Source organism: Podarcis melisellensis, assembly GCF_964234715.1.
Source record: "Podarcis melisellensis genome assembly, chromosome: 1".
NCBI lineage: Eukaryota > Metazoa > Chordata > Lepidosauria > Squamata > Lacertidae > Podarcis > Podarcis melisellensis.
This window is the reverse complement of record NC_138528.1, coordinates 15,451,126-15,468,544: the sequence shown is the minus strand read 5'-3', so window position 1 is coordinate 15,468,544 and position 17,419 is coordinate 15,451,126. Positions and strand designations below refer to the sequence as shown.

General features: G+C 44.7%; 1 protein-coding gene across 5 annotated transcripts; it reads right to left on the bottom strand.

The window, feature by feature from the left end:
• Positions 1 to 561: 561 nt before the first annotated feature.
• MOK (MOK protein kinase) lies at positions 562 to 17,167 on the bottom strand. Of its 5 annotated transcripts, none has more exons than XR_014168839.1 (12): positions 17,079 to 17,165; positions 14,394 to 14,508; positions 13,656 to 13,745; positions 12,524 to 12,594; positions 7,177 to 7,255; positions 6,346 to 6,394; positions 5,496 to 5,674; positions 4,648 to 4,749; positions 3,301 to 3,474; positions 2,717 to 2,824; positions 1,036 to 1,239; positions 562 to 952 (listed from the first exon to the last, which is right to left on the bottom strand). XR_014168839.1 is itself a non-coding variant. In XM_081913858.1 (12 exons), exons 1-12 carry the CDS (start codon positions 17,122 to 17,124, stop codon positions 875 to 877), a joined length of 1,299 nt encoding a protein of 432 aa, XP_081769984.1. In that variant the 5' UTR covers positions 17,125 to 17,167; the 3' UTR covers positions 562 to 874. The 5 variants fall into 5 exon arrangements, 4 of the variants coding, with proteins under 4 accessions (XP_081769984.1, XP_081769985.1, XP_081769986.1 ...); XM_081913858.1 differs by having other exon boundaries at positions 2,713 to 2,824; positions 17,079 to 17,167; XM_081913859.1 differs by lacking the exon at positions 17,079 to 17,165 and adding an exon at positions 16,839 to 17,018 and having other exon boundaries at positions 2,713 to 2,824.
• Positions 17,168 to 17,419: the final 252 nt, after the last annotated feature.

Sequence of the window (17,419 nt, the reverse complement as noted above, 5' to 3'; positions counted from 1 at the left end):
CTATAGAAGTGGATTTCATTTCAAAAGGGTAGAATATAACAAACCTTGAGAGTACATTTCAAAACCCTGTATTTTAATAAAACAGCATTTTTATTTTTCATTTAAACGGTCATTCTGAAAGCAACTTAAGAATCTTGTCCCTGGCAGAGACAAGGCCCCTTCCCCACAAAATATACTTTCAGATATTATTGGCTCTTCTAGCACAAATGCACAATGTGTTCTTTGAAGTGAAATTGTATTGAGCATGTGACAAATCGTATTTTAACTGATAAAGCATGCCCATGCTGTTTAAGCTTCCGTGCTACAGGAATATGTTGGGAGAGCAAGAGCAAGACTAACTTGATCTTACGAACGACGCATGCAGAGAAAATCTGCCCATTTACATAATTTGGAAAATAAATCTTTACACAAGGTTGCACTCAAATCAGATGTAACATACTCCAGAAGACACTAAGTAGACTCGGGTTTTGAAACTACCAAACACCTTCCCCGCTGCTTCAATCTATATCTCCACAGTCACATTTACAAAAATACACAAATTCAGTTTCAACACACCTTAAATAAGAAGTACTGTATCGTATTTAATATAAAAGTAGTAACAATTCCATTCCTACCAGAGCAGCACAATTGGAACAAATGTACGACCCACTTAAGAGGAAATAAAATTGTACATCAGGAGCTTAAAAAAAATATGAAGTGCAGTCTGAGTTATGAAAACGGTGCTCACGTAGAAAGGCTCCTTTTCCTTTTTTTAAAGTTAAGCACAAAAATAATAATATTGTAGCATCTTGCTGCAGCATTTGAGAAGATAAGGCACTATTGCTGTTAGTGTACCTTTCAAAAGTATTGGCGAACACAAGGGATTCTTAGTCCATCAGTAACCACCTCTTCTTCCCAGAGCAGGCAAGTGGTAGTGTTTCACAGGAGATTTAAATTCCTTCTGCCTTTCAGACTGTTGGTGAGACAACACAAGTTAAAATGGGCTGTTAATGACTTGTCTAAAATTGTACAATCTGAGAAGCAAGGCAGAATTACCTTGCAGTGTGTCCCAAAATATGTTATGGGCTGCAACACTTGGACTTGCCCGTTGGTTGCTGGGAGAGGAAAAACTGACTGAAATGGAGGATTAGGGTAAGAAGTCAAGTTGGTTACTTCAGGAACAGCCAGTTTGGGCAACTCCACTGTATAGGGAAATCCACGACGTCCCAGTGGATTCTCCTGGGCTCTCCTAAGAAAGTTCTTTTAAAATAAAAATAAAAGTTCAATTTTTTAAAAAAAATCAGTATGTTTTGTGTAGGCTAAATGTTAAGTGTTTTGACGACCTGTGTTGGTCTGGTTGACATTGTTGCTGTGATGGTCTAAGCATGTATACAGACTTACAACCAAAATGGTTCTTCCCAAGTAGTGCTGCTTGTTTTCTGTGATCGCACCTTCAGAAAGAAACACATAGATGGGTGTACTTTAAAGGTATTCGGATTAGTGTAGGAGCAAACCTAGATAATGGTAACTACACCAATACTGGTATCAAAACACTACTGGAGAAAAGCTGGAGCATATTGGAAGGTGGATACTTACCAGGAAAATAGTTTTTTTGCTGCTCTAATTTTTAGAGAACCAAGAATTTAAACTGTGCCACAAGCTAAGGCTTGATCAAACTTGCTCTGTTAGTAGCATGAGATTAATTTCTCATTTCTAAAACTACTCCCTAGAACAGCTATTGGAATACCTTCTAAATAAGACAAAACATTGGTTAGATCTGACATATAATTTGATAAGGTGTTGGCAACTTAAACCTGGTGCCTTCAGAATTCCATGGCGGGAGGGGAGCTTAGTGTAGTGGTTTCAAAAGGTAAGATCTGTTGTTCATCGGGCACATTTCATCCTGCCCCCTCCCCTTGCACAAGTGATCCAACAGATCCTGGAAAAGCTTTATTAGAATAAGTGACCCTCTTTTCCCTGCTTGGATTTCAGTTTGGTCAGCACAGAATCTTGCTTGGGTGCTGGCAAATGGGATGCTGATAGCTCAAGTGACAACTTGCATCTGGTTCAGCCAGATTCTTCCGATTTCATAGTTCTATAATTAATGTACAATTTGCAGGGATGATTTAATAAGCCTGGATGCAACAGCAGTCATGCTCACAGGAACATCTCAAGAAAAGATGTGTAAATAACCTGTTCCAGCATAATTACATGTGCATCTTCATAAGGTCACTAAAAGTTTTCTGAGCGCCAAATGCTATCCTGTATGCTCCTCCAAGCTGTAATTCATAATATTCAGCACCCTGACATTAGCCTGGTAGTGACTGGCAACAAGAAATTCCATGCAGGCAGATGAACAGGCTTGTAGAGAAGGGACAGAACATTTCCCCCATCCACTCCCAAACTAGAAACTAAACAGGCTGCCGGGAAGCCTCCCTGCAATTCCATATAAATGGAGCAGGCTAGTAGCTTTTGGGGGCTTATTTGCAAGGCTAGTATGCAGTATGTATGCAAAGCCTTCTCTAAAGCTACCTGTCTTGCTTAAATGGACATTGTTTAGATCAGAAATCCATACAGCCTTGGATCCTTTTGAGACAAAAATCCTAAAATACGTTTTTCCTATTGGACACTATTCATCATATCATCACATTTGACACAGGGTTGTTCTGCTGGCAATTTTAAAATGACATTACTTAATTAGGTTTATTACTTATTCATTGATTTAAAGATTACCTGCCTTTGATCCTCCTTTGAAATACGACGCAAGCTGAGAGTCTCCCTTTCTAATGGGTTTTCTGCTAATCTCATTCTTCTGCGTATGGTCAAAGCTTGTTTCTCTGCCAACCTGTTCAGCACAGAGCCAGACAAAATCTCACCTATGAAACTCAAAATTCGTTTGTGACAACTAGAGAGTCGAGCCAACATAGCAACTTCCGTTTTTCAGCCGTACTAAACAGTAATTTATAATGCAGCTGTTAAGTACCCAAACCTAGTGAAGTAGGTCAAGATTTAAGCTTGGATGCTATAGATGTAATATAAGTCCTCTGGGTGATATCCAGTGTTGAGTTGTGTTTGCACCAGTGGGACTTTCCCTTCCTCACAGCCCCCCACCTGCCCCTGTGGTCTGCTTTAGTTAGCCAAGGGCCTCTCTGGAGCAGTTTGGGAGGATTAAGGCGGTTGTGAGAGGAAGGGAAGTCCTGTTCATGCACTGTTGCAATGGTGGACCTCACTCACTGATTTTAAGTCTGGGATTAAGAAGCTGGAGACACCAGCAACTCCACATTTATTGCTCAATTCAAGAGACACTGAAAGTTTACTTACCTTAATTCTCTGAAGTAAGGGTGCTGTAGGGCTTCATGGGCACAGATCCTCTCGTCAGGATCATATTGTATCATTGCATACATAAGAGTTAGGCTCTTGTTTGACAAGCTAGGCATAAATGGAGAGATTCCTTTCCCTTTTCTGATGGGAAAATCAAAGCTCATCACTCGTGACCTGCATTAATCCAGTGAAAGGAAACACATTCCGGTCAGGAGGCTATTAATGCCAGCCTTATTGGGGAGGATGGGGCAGGGATGCCAAAGAGATAAAGCTGACGTAGAAAATCTTGAAGGCTAAATACACATTTTGCTCTTTGTCTGACCTTCGATTTGCCTACCCAGAAGCAGCGGGTTCGCAGTTTGTTTGTGCTTTTGGCTCCAGCTCTGTCACTGGAAGCCTCAGCAGCTTAGAAGTGCCTTTTACCAGTGGCAATTGCTTTGACTGATGCAGCCATTCCTGGACTAGGAAAACCTGGCCACGGCAGTTCACAAACTGAAGACTGGATCGCTGCAGTGCGTTCTAGGTGAGGCTTCCCTCGCACTTGATCTAGAAGCTGAAGTTTGTGCAGAGTTGCTGCAGCACAATTACTGACAATAGTGAGACTTTGTCAGCGTATAACACCTATGGTCAGAGATCTGGCTACCGGGCCGTCTTCAGCGGTGCTTTGTAACCCATAGCCTACTTAACATATATGTAGCATTGTTGAGTGTTCAAAGGACTTCTCATGCATTAATGATCCATGTTATTCCCATGTTATAGAGGAATGAGGTTGAGAAGACAGTAGCTTGCCTCAGGGCACATGGCGGGGTCATGGCAGAGGTGACTTCCTGACACAGCATCTTGGCCATTAAGTAAATAGCAGCTATCAGGATCTTCCTGTGCTTGAATAGTACTCCTTGATCACAGTTTAAAATACCACAGTGCTGGAGTAGAAGCATGTGTGAGTTGTGGCATAGGGGTGGGGAGTGGGATCTCTGGGGAGGGAAAGGGATAAATGCATGTCCCTCTGCTGGATCTGCTCTGTGCTTGGAGCCTGAAGCTGGTATTTCTGTACCACTTAACACTCTGAAGCAGAGATCGAACTTGTTTTCGAATGGAAAAGTAGACAGCGAGCAATCTAATCAATTCACAAGATGCCATGATTTGGAGTGTGACTTCAGCTCACAACCGATGAAGTAGCCTCAGGTTACACTGAATTGTTAGTCTACACTGTTTTAGCTACGGACTAGCAAACGGCTTCCTTGACATGATGTGTGAGCATTCTCCTCTAAATTAAGAAGTTTATTTGTACAAGCTTGATCACAGAGAGAATGCACTATTAAATCCCAAAATTCAAAATGTACTTACTGCTTGAACTTATTAAGAATCTTCTTGGGAGGAGTACCTACAATATCATGGATTTTTGATATTTGGTCCAGTTCATTAGATCCAGGAAAGAGTGGGTGGAAACTAGAAACAAAAAAAAAGAGGAATTGGTTGGGCAGTGTGGGAAATGAAACTGCCAGGGTTGAGAGTTTTCTCCTTGTGAGGAAAACTATCCAGTCTTAAATTGTGGCAGTCGTAAATTGGTAGTATTTGCCCCACTCCACCAACTATTGAGGAGATTACAGGTGGAATTCAGCATGGTGCTATTGCAAACATTCCATCTGTGCAAGCAATGCAGCTTGCCAGACAGAACAATCTTCTCTCCCTCCCCATGTGCTGTTCTGGGGTTTCTTCCCTCCCTCTCAAATCCAACCCCCCCCCCCCAGTGAAGACTCAAGTATATGTTTAGTGGCAAGGCCAAAGACTATATCTAAAACCTTCTCCACACAAAAGCATGTGCTTTCCCACTGAGCTTTACCTGTTGTTGTCCAGCTTTTTACACAAATTGTTTCCGTGACACAACTGTGAACACTTCATGCCATCTACACAATCCTGCCCTTTATGTGAATTTCACTCTAAGTCAAGGGCAGTGTGTCCCGTTCTGCTGCCCGAGGCAAAAGGGAAAGTGCTGCCCCATTGCCAATGCCTCTGTTATCTGGGTCGTGAAGCGGTGGTTGGAAGCCGCCACCAATGCTTCTCTACTAATGATGGGGCAGACAGGGGTGCCACCTCATGGTGTTCCACTGCCCAAGGCGGCTGCCTCAGCCCGCCTCATGGCTGGGCCGGCCCTGCTCTCAAGTCAAACCACCAATTCCTTTAAGATAATGTACCTTGCAATTTCATAGAACACACAGCCAGCACTCCACATGTCCATTTTATAACTGTAGTACCCATCTGTGAGAAGACATTCAGGTGCCCTGTACCAGCGCGTAGAGATGTACTCTGTATAAGGCTGCTTGGAGTGTATACTTCTGCAGGAACCAAAATCCCCAAGCTTCAGAAGATCCTGCTGCAGTTAAGATAGTTGTGGCATCACAAATGAGAAGGCATTCATATGAAATCAATCATGTGTAAAGGTGCTTAATTTGAGAATTAAATCTGGCTATTACATTGCAATGAACTCTGGTCCATGGCTATTTTGGGCAGAGTGCTTGTAGTCTTTGGAAATGGCGAGAAAATGTAACTGCAGGAGCACTTAACATGGTAACGGGGTGTACTTAACCGGAAAAAAGCTTGAAACTTTGGTCACAAGAAGACTTACCAGGTTATAGAAGATTACTTACTACACTTCGTCAGTAGTGTTTGGGAAAGGCTAGGGACAATACTGCCACTTATCTAAACTGGGCACCTGTAGTTCCACATCCAAAACTAACAATGTACTTTTCTCTTAGGTACAAATGCACTTCCAAATTGCAGTCTTAGCAAAATGAATACAGAGTTTCAACATATTTATCGCTTGTGCTACGGCTGTGTTTCCCAAACCCACAACAAACCTCTTTTGAGTTTAGTCTTACTGGTGTGCCCCTTCTCAAGCAAAAATAAATTGGGGGTATTTTTAATAATACTATTTTATTTATGGTAAAATAATAATAAATTCTGCCTTGTAATCTTTGAAACTCTTTCACGTACCTGGAGGGGGTGGAACACATTTTGAGAAACACTGCACTAAAGACTGCTTACCTTTATTAATATGTTTTCTGGTTTTACATCTCTGTGAAATAACCCATTCCTGCAAGAGAATTATGCAGGGCAAGTAAGTATTTATATACCAAGAATGGCATACAGAAAGTCCCCTGTGCATTGGGGTTTTCCTGCTCCCCACTGTCCTATTCCCAGTCCACCTTATGAACACTCCTGAAAACCATCCCTGGCCTGGAGATTGGGGGATGCTCCAGAGAAGAATTTGCAGCGTGAGAGGCTGCAGCTGAAATAGATACATCAAACTGCATGGATGTTACATGCAGAGCCTGCTGCTAGTGGCTTACTGGTTTTTTCTGTGCATAGTGTTTTTAAACTGTGATTTAAGGTTGTTTTAATGTGATTTTATGAAGACTGTAAGCTAACTAGGCTCCTATGGAAGGAAGGACAGATATATATATATATTATATCAAGCTAGTGGGATTAACTTGATTCCTTTTATTTTGGAGAAAGCTAGAATGGGCTCCCAATCCACATTGGAGCCCTATACCATTCCCCCCCCCCTACTGAAAATCATTCTCTTATGGCTCTTATTAGCCCCAGAAAATGCTGTATATTGCCACCTGTAGTCTACTTTTTGGAGGCAAGCAGATGAGCAATTTTCATCAGTGTGAAGTCAGAATAAATGCACATTCTGGATAGGGGCCCCAAGGCTGCTTTTTCTCCAAAATAAAAGCAGCCCCACGACTAATATCATATGTACTTTGACCCTCACAGCAGTACCTTTGGGGTATTCACTGGGCTCTCCAGATCCCGGCTCAATTATATAGCCAAATACTACATTTGAAAAATAAATACAAATGGCTGCCTTACCTGTGCATGTGATCAAGAGACTTGCATAACTGGTACATATAATTCATTATTTTTCCTTCAGGCAACGGTTTTTTCCTCCCTAGAGGAAACAGTCAAATGAACGTGGTACAGTTTTATACAAAGTTCACTTTATGATGGAGAGCTTGCAGTCACTTCTGCCAGTTAAGTGAATTTTAAATACAGGTGTGAGATGGTTTGCCTATGAACCATGGTAGAGTGTTTGTTTTCTTTTTATATTTTCCATAGTGGTGAAGAAGAACACACTGGGCTGGTTTAATCTGTTTTTAATATACTGTTGATTTTTTAAAAATGTTTTAAATAGTTGTTTTTTAATGTATTAACCACTTTGAGGGTTTTTGTTTACAATCAAGTAGCATATAATTTTTATTAAAATGCATTCATTCATTCATTTAACAAGGCTACTTTTAAGAGTTCAGCAGTCATCTATACCCCTCCCTAGAGCAAATTCTCCTGCTCAGCCTTAACCACTGTTAAAAGAAACACAGGCACTCACCCAACCACAGTTAACACATGCCAGAGTTCTGGATAACTGCAGACAGATTCAACGCTGACTCTTCTCTTAATAGTGGTCAACATGATATGAAGGTTTGCTCCCCATAAATGTGGGCGAGGAGGAAGTGTTGATTCCTAAACTGGCTTTCCAATCTCTGCTGAAAGGGCAGCCACTGTTGGGAATACCTAGGCCCATTCTGAACAGTGTAAAGTACATGCCTTAGATGTTTACTTGCCCTCCGGGAATGGAAGAGCAAACTTCCATGCCTAGAGGGAACCTACTATCAGATACCCCCTTATATGGTGAGCTCAGCCACATGATACGGTTGGTGCATAGTAAACCTGACAGGAGATATGTCAATCTAACCAACGCATCTGAACTTTGGGAAATGCCGAGCAGAATGCCCTACTCTAAGATGGTGAAACTGTGGCCCCTCAGAAGTTGTTGGCTTCCCAGAGCCCATTGATCCTAGCCAGCATGGCCAGTGGTCATGGATGATGGGAGCTAAACAGCTAGAAGGCCACAGGTTCCTTTGCTACACAATAGGCACACATAACCACACCTGCTCTGATATGGCACACAGACTGGCTCTTCCAAAGACTGCTTTCAGTATTACAGAGGATAGATATAACAGGACACCAAGGGTGTTTGGATGCTGGCAGTAGGATGTAATGCATGAGAAGGAAAAGCTTTGTCAAGGCCCCAAAGTATCACAAATATGCGTATTTTTTTAATCTTCCTGCTCAAACTGCTACATTGCTTCATTTCAGGTACTAATTTACTCACTGCATTTTCAGCATGAACTTTACTTCTCAAGTTATTGCTTGAATAAGCTACAGCTGTTTGGGATGATAAGGGTGAATGAATGCTCCTGACTGACCAATGTACAGTGCTACCTTGGGTTACAGATGCTTCAGGTTAAAGATGCTTCAGATTACAGACTCTGGTAACCCAGAAATAGTACCTCGGGTTAAGAACTTTGCTTCAGGATGAGAAAAGAAATCGCGCAGCGGCGGCGGGAGGCCCCAGTAGCTAAAGTGGTGCTTCAGGTTAAGAACAGTTTCAGGTTAAGAACGGACCTCCAGAACGAATTAAGTACGTAACCAGAGGTACCACTTTATTCAGTTTGAGATGGGGGGGGGAGGTAACATTGGTCATACTTGGAGCCAGATTAAGATAGTCATGCTTTAGTCTCACTGTAATCAGTGGGATTAAAAGTATGACTAATTTAGCCTGGATTCAACCTACAATGTAGTAACCTGACTCCTAAGACACTTCACCCTCAACTATTTAAATACAAAATACCTTTATACTTAGCCATCAAATGAGCCATAAGTTCATGAAGAAGCTGAACAGCCAGACATATGGATTTTATATATATTGTCCCATAGATCTCCTGTCATAACGTTGCATCTCTTTTCACAGACATTTTCAGAATATTCATCATGGAAACTCAGTCAAATTTTCATAAGCCTTAATTGCTTATTTTAATGCATTCTAGATGACAGAATCAATCTGCTTTCTAACTCTCAGTTATGCAACTATCGCCATTAGAAAACTACTTCCATTCTAGTTGTTGCTTCTGTGTATTGTACTATCAACTTATTATTTTTTCTTAGCTAATTTAATGAGTGAATGCAGTAGATTATTCCAGTCCTTACAATCTCACCCGAAGAAATGACACTAAAACCTCAGCAACTGTGGAGCCTCATATTCTGCAGTTTGTTCACATTTAAGATCAAATAAGGATTTAAGATAGAACCCCCATCATCTATGTCACTCATTTCAAAAGGAATGAATGGAAAAGACCTTTCCCACCACCTTGCCATGCTAAGTGCCAACTCATACATGCACATGCATACATTATCTGCATCTACAAACAGAATATGGATTCACATCAGCTTGTACTAGTGTGAGCTGACTCTCCTGGAAAGCATCACATCTGAGGTGACCTCAGGAGCAATGAGAGCATCCATCTATGAAGGCCCACTCAGACAAGTGAGTCACCACTAGGTGTTGTAGTCACTAGCTGCTGAACATGTATGAGTGAACTGTCCCTCAGAAGATTCATCGCTGAAGGAAATGGAACTGCAACTAAAGAAAGCAAGCCACATTTTCTTTATGCGTGATACATATACCAAATACCCTGAAGGACCAATGGGTTGATTAAACAGAGGCAAGGGGGAAAGTCTATTTTTGCAGATTCTCTCTTCTGGAGAAAAAAATTAAGGTTGGAGGAGGGAGGGGAAACTGGTGAAAGTTATCTCCTGCGTTCTGTTGGGAGGGGCCTCTGCTAGATCAAAAGCCCTTCCACAAGCAGGAGGACATTGGCTGCCACCCAATGAGTCCTTATAAATATAAAAATCAACACAATCAATGAAAGCCTTTCCCTGTAGCAACTCAAGGACAAAATTATTATAAAGGCACTGAACTGAAGAAACTTGACTACCACCCTTAGAAAGTGGCTTGCACAGAGAAACAGGCTTTTTAGTTTTGAGAGCTTCTTTATTGTGTCATCATTCTGCAATTTTTTGCATTTGTATGTGAGGCCACATTCAATACTAGCTAAGACAACCGTGAATACTTATCTTGAATTCTGTAAGTTCTGAGTTCCTAACTCTTTAGGTAAACATAGAGTTAGCCTAGAAAAGGAAGATGGTGGAGCTGGAACTTTTAAGATTCGTTGCATTAAAGTTACTTGTGGCTCATGGTACCAGACTTGTCCAGCCTTTCATTTTTCATCAATATACAACCAGCATTTGAAACATACACTATGCCATTCCCTCCAATGCTCAGCTATATTTTATTGGGGCGGGGGAACAACAACCACAGGCCAAGATCCAAACAGTCTTCAGACCTGAAAGTGATTTCACTTGTGGTGAAAAGGATTGCTGCTGGAAAGGAAAATCAGCAACTGCTATCTACTCTTGCTCTGGAGGGACCCTCAGCCAGTGGTGTCATAAGGGGGTGGTGGTTCACCCTGGGTGCCATGTGTGGGGGGGTGACAAGAAGGCACCCCGCGGGGTGCTCTCCCCGCTGCCCCCGGGTGCGGTGGCACAAGCAGCCATCGTGCAGCAGCAGCTGCATGTGGAGGATCCTCCATTCACGGCTGCAGCTGCGAGCAGAGGATCCCGCCACCGTCCGTACAGCGTTCGGGCACTGCCACCGGCAAACCGCTACGTGCAACGCATGCGCAGTGTCGCACGCATGCGCTGTATGTAGCGACACCGCACATGTATTGTACGTAGCGGTGCAACCCGTGTGCAGCCGGCGGTTTCCCCTGCCCCGGTTGTCGGTTAGCCTTCATTCGCCCCTGCCCCCAGCCATCAGTAATAATTTTTGAGGTGTGGAAGAAAGCAGGTGAGTGCAAACTCCTGTTCTCACACACTTGCACATGGCCAAGAATGGCAAAGGAATGGCAAGAAAAGATAGGAGAATTACCGTATTTTTCGCACCCTAGGACGCACTTTTTCCCCTCCAAAAATGAAGGGGAAATGTGTGTGCGTCCTATGGTGCGAATGCAGGCTTTCGCTGAAGCCTGGAGAGTGAGAGGGGTCGGTGCGCACCGACCCCTCACGCTCTCCAGGCTTCGCGGACCTCTTCGCAAGGAGCGGGAGCGCTCCGGCTCCTTGCGGGGAGTTGCCAGCATGCTGAAGCCTGCGCGCGCTGAGCTCAGCGCGCCCAGGCTTCGCGGACCTCTCCGCAAGGAGCCGGAGCGCTCCGGCTCCTTGCGGGGAGTTGCCAGCATGCCGAAGCCTGCGCGCGCTGAGCTCAGCGCGCCCAGGCTTCGCGGACCTCTCCGCAAGGAGCCGGAGCGCTCCGGCTCCTTGCGGGGAGTTGCCAGCATGCCGAAGCCTGCGCGCGCTGAGCTCAGCGCGCCCAGGCTTCGCGGACCTCTCCGCAAGGAGCCGGAGCGCTCCGGCTCCTTGCGGGGAGTTGCCAGCATGCCGAAGCCTGCGCGCGCTGAGCTCAGCGCGCCCAGGCTTCGCGGACCTCTCCACAAGCAGCGGGAGTGCTCCCACGGCTTGCAGAGAGCTGCCTGTTTGCGGGCTGGGGTCGGGGGAAGCTCGAGCTTCCCCCGCCCCAGCCCCGCGCCTGGGGGGGGGGAAATAATTTTTTCCCCTTTATTTCCCCCCCAAAAAATGGGTGCGCCCTATGGTCCGGTGCGCCCTATGGTGCGAAAAATACGGTAATCTCTCAACAGCAGTGAAATGTGATCGTGGCTTTCTAATCTCAGCCAATCAGTTGTTTTGAATTGTAGATATATATATTTGTGATGTGTGAGCTGTTATAGCAGGACTCTTAATTACAGAGCAGAGATGACACAATTATTAGCTGCTGTTCCCTTTCTACAGTCTTCCCACCTGCACCTGTTTCCTCCTTTCCAGCACCATCAGGCAGGTGTTTGTTTCCCTTTGGTATCTGTAATTATATGGAAATGTCATCTCCACATTTCAAAATCTCTCTCTGCCTTCACCTACTGGGAAGAAGACTATGGGCGGTAAACGACTGAATTGCACAAACAGAATGACTTCAGCTTGGGCAAGAGGACTGGCCAACTAGAGAAATCTTGTGGTCCTCCAGATGTTGTTGGACAACAACTCCCTGACAACTGGTCCTCCAGATGTTGCTAGAGGAAAAACACCCTGACAATGGTTATGCTGGCTGAGATTGATGGGAGTTGGAGTTCAACAATATTTAGTGTGTCACAGGTTCTCCACCTGCCCTACATTATTCTTTTGGTCAGTCACACTGTACAAATAGTTGGGTTTTTGCATAAATAAATAAAGATAATCTCTGCAAAGGACTTTCTCATTGCCATGATCTACATACCTTTGATCAGTTCATAAATGTTCATGTCCATGAGTTCACATATCAATGCCACAGCACCAGCTTTCTTGTCACTGAAGGGGAAAAAAGAGTGATCTTATTTAACTACATGGAAGAAAGGATAAAACTACTTATGAAATCCTTTGGTGGATGGGAGTTGTTGTCATATGTAAAAAGGCTAGAACTCTAGCAAAAGTTCTGAACTTATGTGGAGACAAAAGTCACTATGTCAGTAGAATACAACAGTCTGAAAAACGTTATCATCCACTGACCACTTGTAGTCTCTTATTTGGCAGGTGGCATAAGTTGGCCCTCCTTACAAAATGGGCAACTCCCCATTTACACAGGAGTTACAGTCTGAGGCACCGCGTGTTTAAGTGAAATCACGTATATTGGGAACACCATTGATAAAGCCTGCAAGCACCCTCCAAACTTCTTGCTCAAGCTCCAACTCTCGACAGGCCTCCAAGTTCGGTGCAAAGGCTCCTGGGATTGCACTCGCAAAGGATTGTGGGATTGCTGGACACTGTTTTCATGCAATTTCTGCTGTTTTTTGCTCTCTTTGAGGGCTGTTTTTGCCCCTTTTCATGCCACTTCTACGTTCATGGCAATGCGTGCGCGCATGGTCACACGTGCCTTCAATGCATGTAAATTGGGAGTTGCCTGTACATGTACTTCTCCTTAATAGTGTCATTACTTGAGTCCTTCATTGTACTTTTTTGTACTGTTGGTGCTGCCATCATCTACACTACCAGAGAACACAGATAAAGATGGAATAAAAGCAAGTTGTTCCTTAAAACTTGTACATGTAGAGTCTCGGTGTTCATGCTACCAGTGGCTCAATGGCCTTACTTAGATATATTACTCAGCCATTCAAGTGCAAGTGATTGGCAGCCCCAGTAGGCTCACTTCCCAACACAAGGGTATTTGCTGCCCTCCTGGGAGCAGGGGTGTAGGAAAAGGCAGAATCTCATTCATTATGCCACAGGAAAATAGCGGAGCTGTTGCCTCAAACAACTGTAACCAGATTAAGACTGGTCTGGCAAATGAAATTGTGATTCACCACCTCCACATCATCTTAGGGAAATACTCTGGGTATAGAAAGGGAAGGTGAAAGAAAGCATGCAGCACTTACAATATCACTTCATGCAATGTGAGGATATTTGGATGTGGATTCAGTCGCCTTAGTGCTTGTATCTCTCTCATACTGTTCACGTGGTCGATACTTCAGTATATTAAAAAGGGAAAAGATTAGGCTACCATGTTAAGGTTGCTTTTGTTTGTTAAAATTACAGAAGAGTAAACACTTCATCCCCCCTCCTCTTTATTGTTGCTCTGTTCAGTCTGTGAATTGGGCCACAACATAATCTCAAGAGATGTGTGAGACACATGCTTGGATGAGTGAATTAGAGCATTTCATGGTTTTCTCTTCCGGTAGCAGAAGAGTGTTATTTATTTATTTTATTTATGTATTACATTAATAGCAGAGGCATCTCATGGTGTTCCCCAAGGTTATGAAAGTGGCTTATAAGACAGCATGTAAACTACTTCTGTAAGAGATCACAAAGAAGCCTCTATCTCTGGTTACCAGCTCCCACACCTCTGATGGTTGTGGGATCCAGAGAAGGGCTACGTACTATGTTTAATGCTCGGGACAAAAGAGACAAATTTGGATATGTCAGCCAAGTCCATTATTGAGAAATGTAGTGGTTGTGAGGTTGTGAGGTTAGTGCCTCTTTGAAGGCACTCTTTTTCTGTATAACTGTATAGTTATAAATATTCAGAATCAATTTTTAAATCAAACTTTGATCATCTTAATTTCAGTATTTCAACATTTAAGTAAAAAGAAAATTAAAAAAGCAGCTGCACCTACCTTTCAAAATGCTGTTTCATTTGTTTACATGCATAATATTGTCCATCTTTGAAATTTTGTACCTTCAGAACATCAGAAAATGTTCCCTCGCCAATCTTACCAATCGTTTTATATTCTAAAAAGGTCAAAATTTTAAAAGAAAACTAGGTTTTAGTATCGATAGCAAGCTTAATATCCTCAAGATTGCTTTAAATTCTGCTTCATTGGACAAGTTTACAGTCTTTTTACAATATATATCACTGCTTGATAATAAATCAGACCATTGCTGTTACCACCTTAGGTATGTCTACTTGACAACTCTATATAGTAACAAAAGGCAAGGTGGGGAAACTGAAGCCCTCCAAATAATGATGGTCTGCAACAGGTGTGGGGAACCTTTGACCCACCAGATATTGCTGAACTACAATTTGCATCAGCCCCACCAAGCATGGGTGATGTCCAGGAATGATGGGAGTTGTGGTTCAGCAACCTCTGGCGGGACGAAAGTTCTGCATACATGGCTATGTTGGCTGGGGATAACTGGAGTTGGAATTCAACGCCATCTGGAGGGTCAAAGGTTTCCCACTCCTGAAGGAAGGCTTGTGCTTGATACATACATGAAAGGAAAACCCATTAAATTGTATTTTGAGTAAGCATTATCAGATCAGGGGTTAGGAAGAGTTTTAAGGCTGGACTGCAATCTGAAACATTTATCATGGCATGAGCTTTTGTACATCATGTCATATAATTCTCCAGATGTATAAAGCAGGCTGAAAATATGATAGGTGTTCATATACACCTGAATTGAAGCACACATCCTAATTCAGGCATCCCCAAACTCTGCCCTCCAGCTGTTTTGGGACTACAACTCCCATCATCCCTGGCTAACAGGACCAGTGGTCAGGGATGATGGGAGTTGTAGTCCCAAAACAGCTGGAGGGCAGAGTTTTGGGAAGCCTGTCCTAATTATTGAACATGAAACTAGAATAGGATACATACAACAAAGCAGAAGAAACACCACCTACAATCTCTGTTCAAAGTCTGAAAAATGATGTCCTTTGAGAGGCAGTACCTAGCCCAGGCTTCCTCAACCTCGGCCCTCCAGATGTTTTGAGACTACAGTCATGGGAGTTGTAGGCCGAAAACATCTGGAGGGCTGAAGTTGAGGAAGTCTGACCTACCCCAAGGTCACTAAGTGAGTTGCATGGCTGGCCCAGAGGGGATTTGAATTCTTGTATCTCCCAGGTGGTTGACAGTCTAACACAGAGTTTTCCAAACTGTGCGTCATGACAAATTAGTGTGCTGGCATGTTGCATGAATGCTCCCCGCACTCCTCCTGCAGCTAGATAGGGGTTAGTTTAAACTCCCGTTTGCTAGTAAAAGGTTACCAGACCTCCCCATTTCCCGGGGACAGTCCTGGATTTACAAACCAGTCCCCATACAAAATCCATCGAAGCTGAAAAGTGTCCCTGGATTCATTGAAAAAAATCTGGTAACCTTAAGTAAAGCTGAATTACTGCGTCACGAAATGATGCATGTCTAAAAAGTGTGTCACCAACATGAAAAATTTGGAAAGCTCTGCTCTAACCGCTATTGTTGTTGGCACTCTACTGCCTCTAGAGACAATTGAGTGCGCCTCTGAAGGTGAAGTCAAACCACTGCATTAACAGCACTGGGGTACAAGCCTGGGGAGCGTGTGTGGAGTTCCAGGGCTGCCTAGTCGATGACACCCCCCCCCCGCTTGACCTTGCTGATATGATCCAAAGGAAAGCAGAGCAATACGTTGGGCACCAGCTTGGCTGCAGCAGCTGCCGGACGGAGGCATACAAGGTGCCATCCAACCATCTTAGCGACTCCCTTCTGGATCTGTCTAGGGTTTTTACTCCTAAGCCTTGTCTTCTCCTGAATAAATCATGCAAGGCAGAGGTTTAGGACTGGGAGTTCTCCTTCTCCAAACAGGCTACCTTCCCAGGTTGGCGAGCCCCATCTGCCCCTCGCTTCCCTCTATAGCACACGCAGAAACCACTATACCACACTGTCCCCTTCCCGACTGGCTTCCCCTCCCCACCCCCCTTTTTCTTTGCACACAGCTCTCATCCCCTCCCCACCCCCACTAAGCGGGATATCGAATCAGACACCTCTCGCTATAAGAATTTAGCATCTCTGTTTAACTAGCCGGCTGCCAGAAAATATACGCCGGCCTCAGCAGCCACCGGCCGCATCCTTCCAGGACCTGAAACAAACTTGGACGCGATGTTGTAGATCATATACGTTAAACACGTGTACACACGTACACCGACACCCACATATATATTCCTTTAACCCCTCCTCTCCCGCCGGCCTCGCGATCCGCCTTGAAAGCCGAGCTGCACCGGCTCCTCTCCCTCTCTCCGCCCTCCCCCCCCCTCAATTCCCCTCAGGGAGACTCGCCACTGCCGCCGCCCCCCAGCGAGGCCGCCCCCTTACTGTTCATCCTCCGCTCGCTTTCCCCGCGCGTGCCCTCCGGTGGGGAGGGGGGTGTGGGGCGGCGAGGGTCCTCTCTGAAGCGCCAGGGCCCCCCGCCCTCCGCTCCCCGCGCCGAGAACTTGTCAGCGCGCCATGTTGTATCCCCGTCACCCTGGCAACCCCAGAGCGTCAAGCTCCCTCAACCCGGGGGCGCGACCGTGTCAGCCCCGCCCTCGGAGCGGCGCAAGCGCAGTTGCTAACCTCCGCCCTCTCCTATTGACTGCGGCAGCCGCAGGGCGGGCTTCATGGCGGCGGCGGGGCCTCCGAGGGGCGCATGCGCACACCGCGGCGCCTCTCCTTTCTGCGCGCATCCTCAGTCGCCTCGCCCTATGAAACCCCACCCACCCCCGCCCCTCGGGCGATCCTTGCACATGCGCAGTCACGGGAGAGCCTAGAACCTTAGCCGAGTCGGAAGGGGCGCCCCAAAGGTCATCTAGACCAACCCCGCTCGGCAATGCGGGAATCACACTCCATGACAGATGCAACCTCTGCTTTAGAATGATCAAATGAAGGAGAGTAAGCTTATCTGGGAGTAAGTCGCC

Bases quoted from the DNA above. Each gene is read 5' to 3' on its own strand.
- MOK (XM_081913858.1), bottom strand. From the start codon at position 17,124: ATGAAGCCCGCCCTGCGGCTGCCGCAGTCAATAGGAGAGGGCGGAG. The intron at 2,825-3,300 runs GTAAGTAAACTT...TGTGCTGAACAG, and splicing joins CCTTACTTCAGAGAATTAAG to GTTGGCAGAGAAACAAGCTT. The intron at 1,240-2,712 runs GTAATCTTTAAA...TTATTTTAAAAG, and splicing joins CAAAGGAGGATCAAAGGCAG to AACTTTCTTAGGAGAGCCCA.